Source organism: Acinonyx jubatus, chromosome D3, assembly GCF_027475565.1.
Source record: "Acinonyx jubatus isolate Ajub_Pintada_27869175 chromosome D3, VMU_Ajub_asm_v1.0, whole genome shotgun sequence".
Taxonomy (NCBI): domain Eukaryota; kingdom Metazoa; phylum Chordata; class Mammalia; order Carnivora; family Felidae; genus Acinonyx; species Acinonyx jubatus.
Window position 1 is genome coordinate 21,924,152 of NC_069392.1, and position 15,592 is coordinate 21,939,743.

The 15,592-nt window shown below is 47.7% G+C and overlaps 1 protein-coding gene across 1 annotated transcript; it reads left to right on the top strand.

Annotated features, from left to right (window-relative positions):
* The first annotated feature begins 2,992 nt into the window (after nt 1-2,992).
* Nucleotides 2,993-8,835, top strand: LOC106983277 (putative SEC14-like protein 6). The gene is made up of 6 exons (XM_053206479.1): nt 2,993-3,030; nt 3,256-3,361; nt 3,438-3,577; nt 3,669-3,838; nt 4,079-4,191; nt 8,770-8,835. Exons 1-6 carry the CDS (start codon nt 2,993-2,995, stop codon nt 8,833-8,835), a joined length of 633 nt encoding a protein of 210 aa, XP_053062454.1.
* The last annotated feature ends 6,757 nt before the right edge of the window (nt 8,836-15,592 follow it).

Here is a 15,592-nt window from a genome sequence, read left to right on the forward strand (position 1 = left end):
TCAGGGCATGCTTATCATGGAAAATCTGGAAAGTGTAGATAAAGAGAAGCACCATGAGGGTTATAGAAATAACCTGTAATCCCACCATCACCATTATATATTTACATATAATTATTTTTTCACACAATTGAGTTCCTATATTATATACTGTTTTGTTCACTGCTAATTTCAGGAACCTCTCTCCAAGTCATTAAAAAATTTCTTCTTCCCAGGGCACCTGGGTGGCTCAGTCTGTTGAGAGTCTGACTCTTGATTTCAGCTCAGGTCATGATCTCAGGGTTTGTGAGATCGAGCCCTGCATCGGGCTCTGCATCTGCCAGCATGAAGCCTGTTTGGGATTCTCTCTCTCTCTCTGCTCCCCTCCCTCCCTCTTTCTCTCTCTCTCTCTTAAAAAAACCCTTTTTTTTAATTTTAAAAAATATTTCTTCTCTAGTATAGTTATAAGGCTGCAGAATGTTCCAGTGGGTGACTCTATGTGATTGATTTAAATGCTCCCTTCCTGGAAGCCCGACTTTCAGTTGGACAGAACTGGTTCCATCTGCTCCATGAACCTCTTGAATTATAAATTTGACAACTGAAGAGTGGCTGGCAATGGTGAAGTGCTCTATTGTCACGTTATTATTATTTTTTTTAAGTTTATGGGGCACCTGGATGGCTCAGTTGGTTGAGCGTCCAACTTCGGCTCAGGTCATGATCTCGCAGTCTGTGAGTTCGAGCCCTGCGTCGGGCTCTGTGCTGCCAGCTCAGAGCCTGGAGCCTGCTTCGGATTCTGTGTCTCCCTCTCTCTCTGCCCCTCCCCACTCATGCTCTGTCTCTCTGTCAAAAATAAACATTTAAAAAAACCATTTTTAAAAAAATAAAGTTTAATTATACAGGGAATATCTGAAAATATTCTCATTATAAAAAATCCAAACCTTTCTGATAATATTGAAGCCTCCTGAGCCCCTCAAAATAACCATTGTCACCAGTTTCTGTGTATCTTGCATACTCTTTTCAATACATTTCCATGCATACACACAGAAATATGCATATAAATATACAAAATATAATATAGAATAGGAGTACCTGGGTGGTTCAGTTGGTTAAGCATCTGATTTCAGCTCAGGTCATGATCTCGTGGTTCGTGAGTTTGAGTTCCGTGTCAGGCTCTGTGCTGACAGCTCGGAGCCTGGAGCCTGCCTCTAATCTGTGTCTCCCTCTCTCTCTGCCCCTCCCCCACTCGCACTCTATCTCTCTTTCAAAAAAAAATAAATAAACATTAAAAGATTTTTTAAGAGTATAGATAGAATATCAACAATATAATAAAATAGAAATACCAAGAACACATGACTTAATATATTATAAGAATTATTCTGCAACTTGCTCTTTTTATTAGATAATACATATGGCTTGCAGATTTGTCCGAGAATGTTTTAATACACCTTGTCCTTTTTAATGATTGTATAGTATTTCACAGGGTAGAGGGGTCAGCATTTACATAACCAGGCCACTAGGGGTGGACATTCAGGTTGTTTCCAATGTTTCATTATTACGAACTCTTCAATGTGGAAAACCTACACACTTTCCTTACACAAATGTGTGAGTGTTTTTCTCAGGTGGATCTCAAGAGGTGGGGCCACTGGGTCATGGGCTGCCTTAACTGAGAGGCAAGAAAACTGAACTCTAACAGAGAAGGGAATGGCTCAAAGTCACAGGTTGGTGACAGTGTGGAGATGTGACCTTTTGGGTTATCCACCTTATGGTTTTTTAAGTTTATTTATTAATTTTAGAGAGAGAGTGTGTGTGCATGCACAAGTAGGGGAGGGGCAGAGAGAGAGGGAAAGAGAGAATCCCAAGCAAGATCTGTGTTGCTGTCAACGCAGAGTCCAGCGCGGGGCTCGATCACATGAACCATGAGATCATGACCTGAGCCAAAATCAAGAGTCAGACCCTTAACCAACTGAACTACCCAGGTGTCCCTCCTCCTTATGTATTTTAAGTCATTCACAGTCTGAACCAGTAGTTCTCAAAGTGTGGTCCTGGAACCCTGAGGGCTCCCAAGACCCTTTCAGGGGGCCCTCAAGGTCTAAACTATTTTCATAATAATATCTAGATGTTATTTGCCTTTTTCACTCTCATCCTCTCAGTATATACACCAGAGTTTCCCAGAGGCTACATGATGTGTGATGACATTCTTGCTCTGAATCTAAGGGACTGCATTGGGTTTCTTTTATCACTGGTGTGGTAAGAATTTTTCTTAATGCTAATTGATGTTTTAATTTTTTGTTTATTTATTGCCTCCTGGTATCTCTTGCCCATTTTCTAGAAAAGTATTTTTGCTATTGATTTATAAGTGCTCTTTACATATTAAGTGCATTGACCTTTTCTGTCATATTTGTGGCATGTTCCCCAGTTTGTAGTTTTCCTGCTATCTTTGGCTTTTGACTTTGTGTTATGTTACATTCATGGGGCTTTTCCTTTGGTTTCTCCATTGCTTTTATGTTTCAGTAGTTCATACCTATTGTAGGATATGTTAGATATTTTCCTCTGCTTTTTTTTTTAAGTTTGTTTGTTTTGAGAGAGAGGGACCACATGAGCATGAGGGAGGGGCAGAGAGGGAGGGAGAGAGAGAGAATCCCAAGCAGGCTCTGAACTGTCAGCAAGGTGCCCAGTGTGGGACTTGAACTCATGAACCATGAGATGACGACCTGAGCCGAAATCAAGAGTCAGATGCTTAACTGACTGTGCCACCCAGGTGACCCTACCTCTGCTTTCTTCTACTTTGTTCCTACAATAACATTTCCTTTGTCTATGGACCACCATTGGCTATCTCAGAGCAGCTTGTGGGAGAGCTGACACAAGCTTGCCCCCAGTTCTGGGGGTGCTGGAGCTGTAGATGCTGAGGGGAGAGGCTGATTGGAAGTTCAGTCTCTAAGGGAAAGGAATCCCAGGTCAGAGATAGCCCCTCCTCAGCTTTGGGTTCCATGAGGTGCTAGTCTGAGTCCCTGCTAAGATGGCCAAGGGGCCAACACCTGGACAGATGAGGGCAGGGTACTGGGTCTAGAGGGGCAGACCTGGGGGCAGGAACTGGTCAACACAGGTGCATATAGTAAACCCCCAGCCTAGATTTACAGTCTCTTAGCTTCTTCCCCTAGGGGCACCAGAAGCATGCCAGGGTTAGGAAGCAGTATGCCACAGGAAAGCACTGGGCTTGGCGTCTCTTGCCTCTTTCAAGCCTTCCTGAGACCCCACAGGTCCCCTCTCTTCCTCCCACAGGCAATGGAACCAGGAGCTGCCAAAGTTCATCAGCCCTGAGCAGCTGCCCGTGGAGTTTGGGGGGACCATGACTGATCCTGATGGCAACCCCAAGTGCCTGACCAAGGTACCGGGTGCCCAGAGGGTGAGAAGGGAGGGCTGATGGCTGGGGTCAGTGCTCACTCAGCAGCCCTCACCCACAGATCAACTATGGGGGTGAGGTGCCCAAGAGCTACTACCTGCGCAACCAGGTGAGGATGCAGTATGAGCACAAGATGACCGTGGCCCGAGGCTCCTTCGTGCAGGTGGAGAACGAAATCCTGTTCCCGGGCTGTGTGCTCAGGTAGGGATGGCGGCCACTCCACACCTGGGCCCAGCTGGGAGCGGCCCGGAGCCCCAGCGGGTGGTCATTAGTAGGGCCCTGTCCCCTGCAGGTGGCAGTTCGCATCACATGGGGCAGACATCGGCTTCGGGGTTTTCCTGAAGACCAAGACGTGTGAGCGGAAGCGGGCGGGGGAGATGGTGGAGGTGCTCCCCATCCGGCGCTACAAAGCCCACCTGGTACCTGAGGATGGGAGCCTCGCCTGCCTCGAGGCTGGCATCTGTCAGTATTGGCAGCGAACAGCTCCACTAGGAGCTGGGGGGCTGGAGGCAGGCGCCTCAAGGTGCATCCAGGCTTTGCCACGTGGGGGCCCCTGGCTCCGGTAGACACAATGTATAGCTGGCTTCAGGCTCTCAGGCATGACAATGGCTCCCTGGTCTGGGTCCTGGTACAAGGATTTACACCATGGAGGATGAGGTCCTGGGTGGGTCACCCTGTCTGAATGTCTGTCCCTCAATGCAGATGTCTTGAGGTTTGATAACACTTATAGCCTAGTTCATTCCAAACACATCAACTCCACTGTGGAGGTGCTGCTCACTGACCAAACCTTTGTGGAGAAGACGGAGAGATCCTGGGCAAACCTTGTGGCTCCCACAGCCTCCCCTTTGATCTCTGGGTCCACAGTGAATTCACAGCCTTCCCTAGCCAGACCCCCTCCAACCTCTCCAGGGATGGGAATCCTACAACAGCTGCTCCCAGCCCATCTGTCACAGTGGGTCAGCGTATAAGGACCGTGTCACTGCTGGGACCATATCCCGGTGGCTAGACAGCCACAGCAAAGCAACCAAAACACTCTATCCTCCTGGGACCTCAGGCTCAGTGAAAACTCTAGGCTCTTTTCTATGAGCCAATACCAAGTCATGAGTTACTGTTCTAACACTTGAGGTATAGTAAGACCAACAGATCTGGAAACAATTGCCGTTGAAAAGATAATTTATTACTCACAGTTCCCAAGAGGAGGAGATGGAGATGCCAAGCCACAGAAAGCCACATGGAGAAATCGACAAAGGGAATAAACGTCAGGGTTCCTCGTGAGGTAGAGGGGGAGAGGAACTGGGCGGGAGTTTTGGTTATGGTTTTCCCTGGAAGGAATGGGTGCGGCGGGGAAATCATTAGGATTAGCTAGTTTGCATAATGTCAGCAGGCTCTGGGGCATAGGGACTGCCCCAGGTAATAGGGTGATCAGGGCAAGGAAATAGTGTGGCCCTAAGTGCTAGAGCCAGCACTGGAGGTAGTTGGAGTGTAGGTTCTGTATTAGTTGGTTTGCATTTGAAAAGCGCAATCCTGGGTGAGTTGTTTGCTATCTCTAGGAACTGGCTATCCCTAGGAGACACAGTTCCTCCCAGGGTCAGCAAGGCCCCAGATGTCAGAGCATCAGAATGTAGAAAATAGAAGACAAGGTTGATACAGTTAATACAGAAGACAAGGCAATACAGCAATCACCACTCTGAATTGAAATTCAGCCTCTGGGGCACCTGGGTGGCTCAGTGGGCTGAGCTTCCAACTTTGGCTCAGGTCATGATCTCATGGTGCCTGAGTTCGGGCCCCACATAGGGCTGACTGCTGTCAACCTGTCAACGTTAGAGCCCGCTTCAGATCCTCTGTACCCCTCTCTCTGCCCCTCCCCCACTGGCATTTTGCCCAAAATAAATAAATATTTTTAAAAAAGGAATTCAACCTTAGAGCTTTCCCCATCTAGAAAGAAATTTTGACTCATAAACTTTCCATTCCAGTGTTAGGGCATCTGAGAATGTCTTCATTGTCTGGTTCTCCATCTAAACTCTCCATTAAGATTTTATTTTATTTTATTTTCAGTTTATGTATTTATTTTGAGAGAGCACAAGTGCACAAATAGGGGAGGGGCAGAGAGAGAGAGAGGGAGAGAGAGAGAATCCCAAGCAGGCTCTGCACTGTCAGCGCACAGCCCGACACAGGGCTCAGACTCACCAACCGTGAGATTGTGACCCAAGCTGAAGTCGGAGGCTTAACTGACTGAGCCACCCAGGCGCCCCTTCATTAAGATTTTAGACTCAGCCTCGGACTGAGCTGATGTCAGGTCCCATAGGTGCATTAGGTTAGATCTCAACAGAGATTCTGGCCTAAGCATTCCACTACTCACACACATTGTCCCCGCTTGCTGTCAGTATGGTTGCCAGCCAAACTACTTCCTTCATTGGCCACTTGGCAAACATGGCCAAATATGGCCACCTGTGCAAATATGGAAATGTGGGCATTCAACAGGTCTTTCTTAGGGACCCCACATAGGCTCCTAGGGGTCATTGCCTTCATTTTTAAGGGCTCACCATAATCCACCCCTACTCAACAATCTGTCCCAGAATTTTGGTAGCAAGTTTACTCAACTGATTCCTGATTGGCTGGTTCTTACCATCCTCCATGATTCTACCATGTTATCTCACACAGACGGCACCAAGGAACTGGGGTTGGCAGGGAGGGGAGGTGGTTGAGGGAGGTTAGCTGGAGGTGCCATGTGGGCTGCAGCTCAGTGGGGGAGGGGAGGGCACTGGGGAGCCAAGGCAAGGGTCGAGGGGTTTCCCATGATCTGCCATATCCCACCCATCACCCCATCTGCTTCTAGCATCTGCCCTTGCTACAGTCTTCTTGAAACGTGGGCCGAAGGCCAGAGCCATTGGCCAGATAATGGACATGTCCACAGCTGTCCCCACCTGCCTCCTCTCCCACTGTCCCCCCACCCAAAGCCTCCACTCCAGGCTCACCCTCCCCTGCCCCAAATCTCTGTCTTTGTTCAAGCTGTCTCCTCACCTAGAAGGCCTGCCTTTCTCCCCCTGTGCAAATTTTCTCTCCAGCAGGCAGTGCTGAGTCAGAGTGAGGGCATGTACTTAGTAATTTATACCTGTGAGACTCTTTCTTTTTATCATACAATCCCGGGAGCTTTGACAAATGCATACAGTCCCATAATCACTGCCACAATCAGGACACATAGCAGCTCCATCACCCCCCAAATTCCCTCCTGCTATCCCTTTGATGAGGTTTTGGAGTGGTGGGGGTCTGGATCTGATGGCCAAGAAAGAATTCTTGAGACATCTTTGGTGCAAAAAGGTGATTTTTATTGAAGCACAGGGACAGGACCCCTGGGCAGAAAGGGCTTCACTGGGGTTGTGAGGAGTGACTGATCACATACTATGGAGTTGGGGGAGGTAAAGGCAAAAGGGAGGCCTGTAAAAGGACTTTCATATGCTTCTAAGATAATGGAGGCTTTGCTATTGTCCCGGTAAGGTTGTTTTCCCTCTAGTACGACATTAACATTAAGACAGTGGGCAGTTGGGGCACCTGGGTGGCTCAGTCAGTTAAGCAAGTGGCTGACTTCAGTTGAGGTCATGATCTCATGGTTTGTGAGTTGGAGTCCTGCCTTGGGCTCCGGCTAGAGTTCCAGCCTCATATCAGGCTCTCTGCCCCACACAGGACTCTGCATGCTGACAGTGCCTGCTTGGGATTCTCTCCCTCTCTCTCTCTGCCCCTCCCCGACTTGTTCTCTTCCTCTCTCTCTCTCTCTGTCTCTCAAAATAAATAAATGAACTTAAAAAAGAGAAAGACAGTAGGGAATTGCTGGAGAAATGTTATACTCTGTATATGCCTTAAGTCAATGAGCAACAGGTTATAAAGAAATTTAATTTTACCTACCATTTCCTTCTTGTCTTTGTTCCCCACAACACTATGGAGGGGAGGGTGATGTTGGGGCTCCAGGAAACTGAGTCTATAGGTTTCTGGAGATGAGGCTATTGATAAGATAGCCTTTTTCTTGTAATTTACTAAGACATTTGTAAACTGACGGAGACTCAGGTCCTATGTGACTGTGATCTCCATCAGTTAACCATTTGTTTTTGCCTCGTAGCTTTAGGGCAGCCAGGAGTGCCTGAGGAACATCACACATATCTCATGGGGTGGGGGAGAATGGGGTGGTGTTCGCTAGCTTGTGCTTTGTCCTCAGCTTGCCTTATGTTCCCTCATCACCTTTGTGGTCAACCCCTCCCCCAGCCCAGCCCTGACAACTGCTGATCTGTTCTGTAACGCTGCAGTTGACTTTTCCGAAATGCCATGCAGATGGCATCATACAGTATGTGGCCTTTTGGAGCTGGCTTTCTTCACTCGGCATACTGCCCAGAGATTCATCTGTGTTGTTGCATGTGGTTGGTTCCTTTTTGTGGCTGAGTAATATTCTGTTGTGCCGATGCACCACAGAGTGTTTATCCGTTTCCCAGTTGAAGACTAGCTGCGCTTCCAGTTTGGAGCAATGACTAATGAAACTGCTAGGTGCATTTGCGCCAGGTTTTTGTGTGATCCTGTCTTCATCGATCCAGGGTAAATGCCCAGGGGTGGGATCACCGCTGAGCTGCTGGTTGGGTTTAATGTTGTAGGAAACTGGCCAACTGTTTTGCATCACTTTGCGTTCCCACCAGAGTGTTTGAGTGCTCCGTTTGCTCCACATCCAGGGCCTTGGTATTACTAGTTATTCTGGTGTAGCTACTCTAGAAGGTACGTGGTTATGTTTCTGTGGTTTTAATTTACATTGCTAATGACTAGTGATGTTGAGCATCTTTTCGAAAATAAGGCACAGTCTGTGAGATAAGGCAGACCCAAGTTCAAGTCCTTTTTCTGGCACTTGTCTGACCTTAACCAGATCTCTCTGAGGCTGTTTCCTCACTGGAAAGTGGGGAAGCCAACAGTACTTAGAGTGGCTGCTATGAGGAGAAATGAGAGCCACAGGCACAGAGCAAGTGGGTGGGGAACAGCAGCTACTAATGGGTGCTGATAACAAGTGTTAGACACCTACCTGCCCCTGTCCCACAAGCCTTGCCCAGACAGCTTCATCTCTCCTGCTGTTCTCCCCCTGGCTAGCCCAAAAGTCCCTCTGTTATTTACCCTGGCTCTGATCTCCCAGTGCACTCTGGTGCCCTCCACCATCTCCCCCCCAGCTGGCTGCTGGCGTCCTAGTGTGGCCAACCCTGACCCTGATCTCTTGCACATAGGACTCAGTGACCCCCTTTATATCTGCCCCTGAATTTTACCTTCTCACTTACCCTGTTCCTGGACTTTCTTCTCTTAATTCAGCCAATAGCTCAAAATACCTGCTCTCCTCAGGCCATTAGAGAGCCGTCCCCCATTCCCCCCTGCAGGGACTGCTTGGCCAGATCCGGGGCACGTGTCTTATGTTCTCTGTGGCCCCGTCCAGCCTGTGCTGATTCAGTGCCCATTTGCTTCCACTGCCATTAGCTTGTGAACTTACACATCTTTCCATAGACTCTTTGCTCTGGATGGTGAGTGCCCCTCCAGACCTGGGAGAATCATCCTTAGTAAATGATCTTGCATCTATTCCAACTCAACAAATTTCAGCCACCCACTGGGGACTGCAGCCACCCACTTGGGCTCTGGATGCTGGGCATTAGGTCTGCGAACTATCCGGCTCTCAGAATATCCCCCATTCTGGTGTCATTGCAATCTTGGCCATGAGGCAATGACTCTGGCAGCAGGGTAAGAAGCCCCCTTGTGCAGTGCATGTCCCCCCCACCCCTGCTGCCCTGGCCAGGCCTGGGATTGTCCACTCACCCCAGGCCTCCAGGACACCACCACCCTGCAGCCATATAAGAGGCTGCTAGTGTACCTTAGGGGCAGAGAGGAAAGGAAGCCTAGAGGTCCTCTTCTGGGAGCACACATGGCCCTTGGCCAAGACCTGGGTGGGCTTCTGGCCTGAAGGACCCATTGTAGGCAGCTGAGGGTTGGCAGTACATGCAGGAGCTCCTGATGTTTCCCATCCACAGTTTCCACTGACCGTCTCCAGCACTGGGCCAGTGCAGGGCATGGAGCTGTTGGATACTGAATGAATAAACGATGCCAAGTTCCTCCTCCTCTGCTGTGCGTAAGGCTCTGATGAATTTCTGGGATGCTCTGCTAAGAGGCTCGTCCTCTGCACCATAACCCCAGGGGCTCCTGTCACATCCATGGTCTCCTGGGCCTGGGCTTCAGGCTCTCAGTCAAAGGCAGCCTCTGTGAGCAGAAGCCCCCCATGTCCTGCAGCCTGAACTCAACAAGCAATGGGTGTCCGACCAGCCTCACCACCAGAACGGGCCTAGGGGCTGAGCCTTCCCGAGTTCAGGCTTCAGAAAACTAGTCCCCCTGCCAAGGACTGGGGAGGCTTTGGTGTGGCTCCACTCACAAGGCTCTTCCAAGTCCTTGATGCTCATTCTACAGCTCCTGCCTCTTCTAAAGGGTCCCTACTCATCCTTTTGTCTCTCTGTCTCCTCAATCCTGCGCTACACTTGGGCTTAACTTTCTATTCCAAAGACCCTCTCTTCCTGTCTCTCTATGCCTTCCCACTGAACATGTCCTGTCTAGAGGAGATGGCCAGGCCCCACGGGGCCTATGTGCTGACACTTCCCAGATGGGACACCTGGGGTTGCGGAGAGCAGGGACTCCAGAGTCCTGGGCTCTTTGTCTGTGCTTCTGCCTTTAAAAAAAAAAAAATCGTGTTCCTCAAAATTAAAAAAAAAATTTTAATGTTTGTTTATTTTTGAGAGAGACAGAGAGACAGAGAGTGAGTGGAGGAGGGACAGAGAAAGAAGGAGACACAAAATCCGAAGTGAGCACCAGGCTCTGAGCTGTCAGCACAGAGCCTGATGCAGGGCTCAAACCCATAGACTGTGAGATCATGACCTGAGCCAAAGTTGGCTGCTTAACCGACTGAGCCACCCAGGCGGCCCTGTGTTCCTCAAAATTTAAACATAGAATTGTCATATGACCTAGTAATTCTACTCCTAGGTAGATACCCACAAGACTTGAAAAACAAGGGTTCAGGGGTGCCTGGGTGGCTCAGTCGGCTAAGCATCCGACTTCAGTTCAGGTCACGATCTCATGGTTCGTGAGTTTGAGCCCTGCATTGGGTTCTGCTGACAGCTCAGAGCCTGGAGCCTGCTTTGGATTCTGTGTCTCTCTCTCTCTGCCCCTCCCTTGCTACTGCTCTGTCTCTCTCACTCTCTCAAAAATAGATAAACATTTAAAAAATTGTTTTAGAAAAACAGGGGTTCAAACAAAGACTTGTACACCCAGGTTCACAGCAGCACTATTCACAATAGCTAAAAGGTAAAAACAACCAAGAGTCCATCAATAGATGAATGGATAAATACAATGGGTATATCTACACAATAGAATAATATTCATTCATAAAAAGGAATGAAGTACTGATGCACATTATAACATGGATGACCCCTGAAAACATTGTGCTAAGTGAACAAAGCCACACACAAAAGATCACATATTGTATGATGCATTGAATGTGAATTATCCAGAATAGGTAAATCCAGAGACAGAAAGCATATTGGTGGTTGCCAGAAGCTAGGGAAAGGTGGGAAATGGGCAGTGATTGTTTAATGGGGGTTCTCCACACCTGGGTGGCTCAGTCAGTTAAACATCCGACTTCGGCTCAGGTCATGATCTCACGGTTTGTGGGTTCAAGCCCCGTGTTAGGTTCTGTACTGACAGCTCAGAGCCTAGAGCCTGTTTAGGATTCTGTCTCCCTCTCTCTCTGCCCCTCCCCAGTTGTGCTCTGTCTCTCTCTCTCTCTCTCTCTCTCTCTCTCTCAAAAATAAACAAACATTTAAAAAATTTAATAGAGTTTCTCCTTTTGGGTTGATGAAATGTTTTGGAACTAGGTAGAGGTAGTGGTTGGACAACATTTTGACAAATAATGCCACTGAATGGCATACTTTAAATTAGTTAATTTTATGTTATGCAAATTTTACTCCAATAAGAAATTTTTTAAAAATAACATTTGTGGGGGCACCTGGTTGGCTCAGTGGGTAGAGCATGTGACTCTTGATCTCAGGGTTGTGAGTTGGAGCCCCACATTGGGAGAGAGTTTACTCAAAAAATAATAAGTAAATAAAAGTAAAATAACACTTGTGTATTCCTTCATCTCAAATATATAAGCAATACACATGCAAAGAAATAAAATCCATGGGGAGATACGAGTTGGCCACACAGTCATGGAAAAATAAAGAACTACATAAAGAACAGAAGGGCTGACCAACTTTATAAAGTCAGACTTTATAATAGGTGAGAAGGGGGTCAAAGAAGGGGCCACACACAATAACCAAGAAGAAGGATGTGTCAATAGTATGTTCTAAGACTGTGTGGTCCAATACAGTGGTAATCAGCCATGATTTAAATTTAAACAACTAAAATAAAAAATTCAGTTCTTCAGTTCATTAGCCATATTTCAAGGACTCAGTAGCCACATGTGGTTAGTGGCTGCTGCAAAGACTTTCTCCTTGACCAAGTTCAGCATGGCTTCTAGCTGCTTGTGCCCGTCCTTAGGATTGCCCCAATTCCCTTAAAATGCCCACTGACAAGCTTGCAATTATAAATCCTTTCTCTACCCCTTTGAGAGGTAAATCATCTACCACCCAAAACTATTGCATCAAGGACCTGAAAGCCATCTCTTTCAAAGTCAAACATTCAAGAAGATGACTTTTGATCCTGCTCCCAGTTCCTGTGGGAGGTAAAAGCCTAAGTTGGGGGCTGGGAGTGAATGGGAGGGAGGATGCTTACTCCAACTAGCACCGCTACCTCCCTAAAAATACAAGAATTTTGTTTGCCTTAACTAGTTAGTGTCTGGCTTTGTTGCTCCTTGGCATTACCAAGTTACACAGCGTGGACATAGGACATGTCCATCATTGGGGAAAATTCTATTGGGCAGTGCTATATAACATGATGACATCACGAAATCTTCCCAAGGGACGGGGGGGCCCTGAGCCAAACTGATCCTTTATCTCCTTGGAGAGGACACCTCCAAATAGCTCAACCAATGAAGCAGAATATTTAAAAAGCAAACCAGACCAATGATTCATAATAACAGAAAAGCATAAAAAGCCATTTTGGAGAAAGGAAGGGCACTTTAAGTTGTAAACAAACAAGTGAACCGTGTGTAAAAGGTGTGAACTTTAAGTCTGACTGAGGTAACAAGTAAAGTTTATAGACAGTCAATTCAGTCTGGCTTTAATCCCCTTGGGAGAAAACCCCAGATTCCGTGCTCCCCTAGACCAGTTAATTGGCCTGTAACTCAGAACTGTGACACCAAGAAGTATTTACATTTTCACCTGGGCCTATTCAAATTACAACTCCAACAAAATAATTAAAGTGTAACATTGAAATTCAGCAGAGATGTCAAATTATAGAGCTGTAACCCTGTGGTTATGTTATAGGAAGGTATGAAAGAAGTATAGAAATAACCAATAAACAAATGAAGTTCAAGTGGAATATGTAGGAACAAGCTTAAGTATTATTGTAGCAATTTTGAGAATCATTGGATTTCTGCCTTTGCTGTTCAAAGTATTTGAAGTGCTCAAAATTACCACTTGTAATGAATTGGTAATTTACAGGTAGAGTATAACTCCCACAGACCAGTCAGGCACTGAGCAACTTTCAGCCTTCATATTCCCCAAGCAAGTTTGCCAACAGGGTGCCGGTTTGGGATAGAGGTGAGACTCTGACCTGTCCCTGATCACTGTTTGCTCTCTGTTTCCTCTCCCACATCCACCATGAATTTATGCAATAGCCTCCTGACCAGTTTCCTGCTCTGAACATCTGCTCTGTCATTCTTCACTTGGGCCCAGGGTTATCTTCCTGGCACAGGGAGAATCATCAGTTTCTGCCTCTAAAGCTATCACTTTCTTTTTTCCTTCCTTCCTTCCTTCCTTCCTTTCTTTCTTTCTTTCTTTCTTGAGAGTGGGGCAGAGGGAGAGGGAGAGAGACAATCTTTTCCTTTTAATATTTATTTATTTTGGGGAGAGTGCAAGCAGGGGAGGGGCAGAAAGAGGAGGAGAGATGATCTAAAGTGGGCTCTGTGCTGACACACTGATAGCAGTGAGCCTGATGTGGGGCTCAAACTCATGAATTGCGAGATCATGCCTGAACCAAAGTTGGATGCTCAACCGAGCCACCCAGGTGCCCTGGGAGAGAGAGAATCTTGGGCTCCTTGCCCAGCACAGAGCCTGATGCAGGACTTGATTTCATAACCATGAGATCATAACCTGAGCAAAAATCAAGAGCCATCCAGGGACCCCTCTAAACTTTCAAAGGCTCCCCACCAACGACAAGACATGGCCCAAAGTCCCCAACATGGCCTGAAGTTCTTTCATGACCTGACCTCGATCTTTTTGAAGTCCCTGCCCTCATGGCCCCTCTCCCCTCTCTTACCTCTATGAGTTTCTTCGTCTCTACCCAGAATGTCTTCTTCCCGTTCCCACCTTAGAGGCCCAGCCCAAAGACCATCTCCTCTGGGGGACATTTCAGGACCCCCCTAGTGCAGAGTTCTTGCTTATGTCTTTACTAAAACACTCTATCTTCAGGGATCCAAAACAGGTAGTGGTTAAAGATCCAGGCCTTGGGTATAGACAAATAAGGGTTCAAATCCTAGCTCTGGGTCTTACTAGCCTCTCAGTTGCTGCCCATGTAAATGAGCACATGGGTCCAATGGTGAGCACAACAAATATGGCCTGTGTCTTCATGGGGCTGACAGTTAAGGGGGTGAGTCAAATAGTCGAATCAAGCAATGTCTAATGAGAACAATATTCTGGAATAGAGGAGCACGGTTCTGTCTGAGCATTTAACTGGGGATCAGAGAAGTTGAGGCAGCACTAATGAGGCAGTGCAGGAAAAGGAGGCAAGGAGAGAGTATTCAAGTTGAGAGAATGGCGTGTGCAAAGGCTCTATGGCAGGAGAGAGCAGCAAGGGGAGAGAGATAGCTCTATACACTCCCTACCTGATGTTCTGTGGCTTGGGAAGGGCCAGAGACCTCCTGGCTTTTGTGAGGGAAGAAAGATAGAAATGCAGTTGTGGTCCCAGACCCCTAAGCCATGTTTTTCCTCCCTGGTCCCAGGTCTTCAGGGTTGTCCGTCAGGCTCCCACTGCCCACCCCTCCCTCTCCCAGACCCTTGTGACTACCTCCCTTCTTAGAGTTAGAGCGTAGAGGATATGTGGCCACACCAGACCCCACCTTTTCCTGGGGCCATCCTGAGTTGGTGGTGGGAGCCAGCAGAACTTTCCCCCAGCTGCTGTAAAGCCTAATCTCCACTTCCCAAGCAGGCTCAGGCATGAGGCCACACCTGCCCTGGGCATCTGTGTCAGGTAGATACTCCTTTCCAAACTCTGCACCTAGGGTAACCCAAGCCACATCCTACATATTTGGAGAGACATTCAGTGGCATCTGTCCAGCCAACAGGTCTGACGGGTAGGACTGATTTAGCCATGATGTGGAGGGGCAGAGCAGGCAGGGGCTCCTGCAAAGAATGATCCCACTCCAACAACAGAGATGCCATTCACTCCCACAGAACTTCCTTCAGTTGGTAGGTTTTAGGCTTGAATTAGGACTGCAAGCAGAGCACTTATGGCCCCTGAGAGATGCCAGGAGTTTCCAGAGCACCCAGAAGGTGGGCAGGAGAGGAAGTGCAGTGAGTGGTCAGGAAGTGTGGGATTCGGGTTACATACCATGATGATACCACCATTGTGGTTTAGCTTCTCAGCCCATGGGTCAGGGGGGACCACGGGAATGAGCTTGAGAAGGCAGGGGGAGACAGGCACACCATGGAAGAGGGGAAGTATCTGTCCCTCAAAGCACTGGATGGTTAGAATGAAAGTCCTCCAGGGCGTCTGGGTGGCTAAGTGGGTTCAGCGTCTGACTCTTGATTTCGGGTCACGATCTCACGGTTTGGGGGTTCCAGCCCCAAGTCCGGCTCGGCACTGTCAGTGCGAAGCCTGCTTGGGATTCTCTCTCTGCCCCTCCCCTGCTCTCTCTCTCTAAGTAAATAAATAAACTTAAATATATTATATATGAATAAAGAATATGAAAATTCTTTAAAAAAAGAAAAAGAATGAAAGTACTCCACAACCAGCCAGTAGATGACGTTTGAGGAGGTGGCATAGTGCTACAGGGTCAGGGGGAGGACA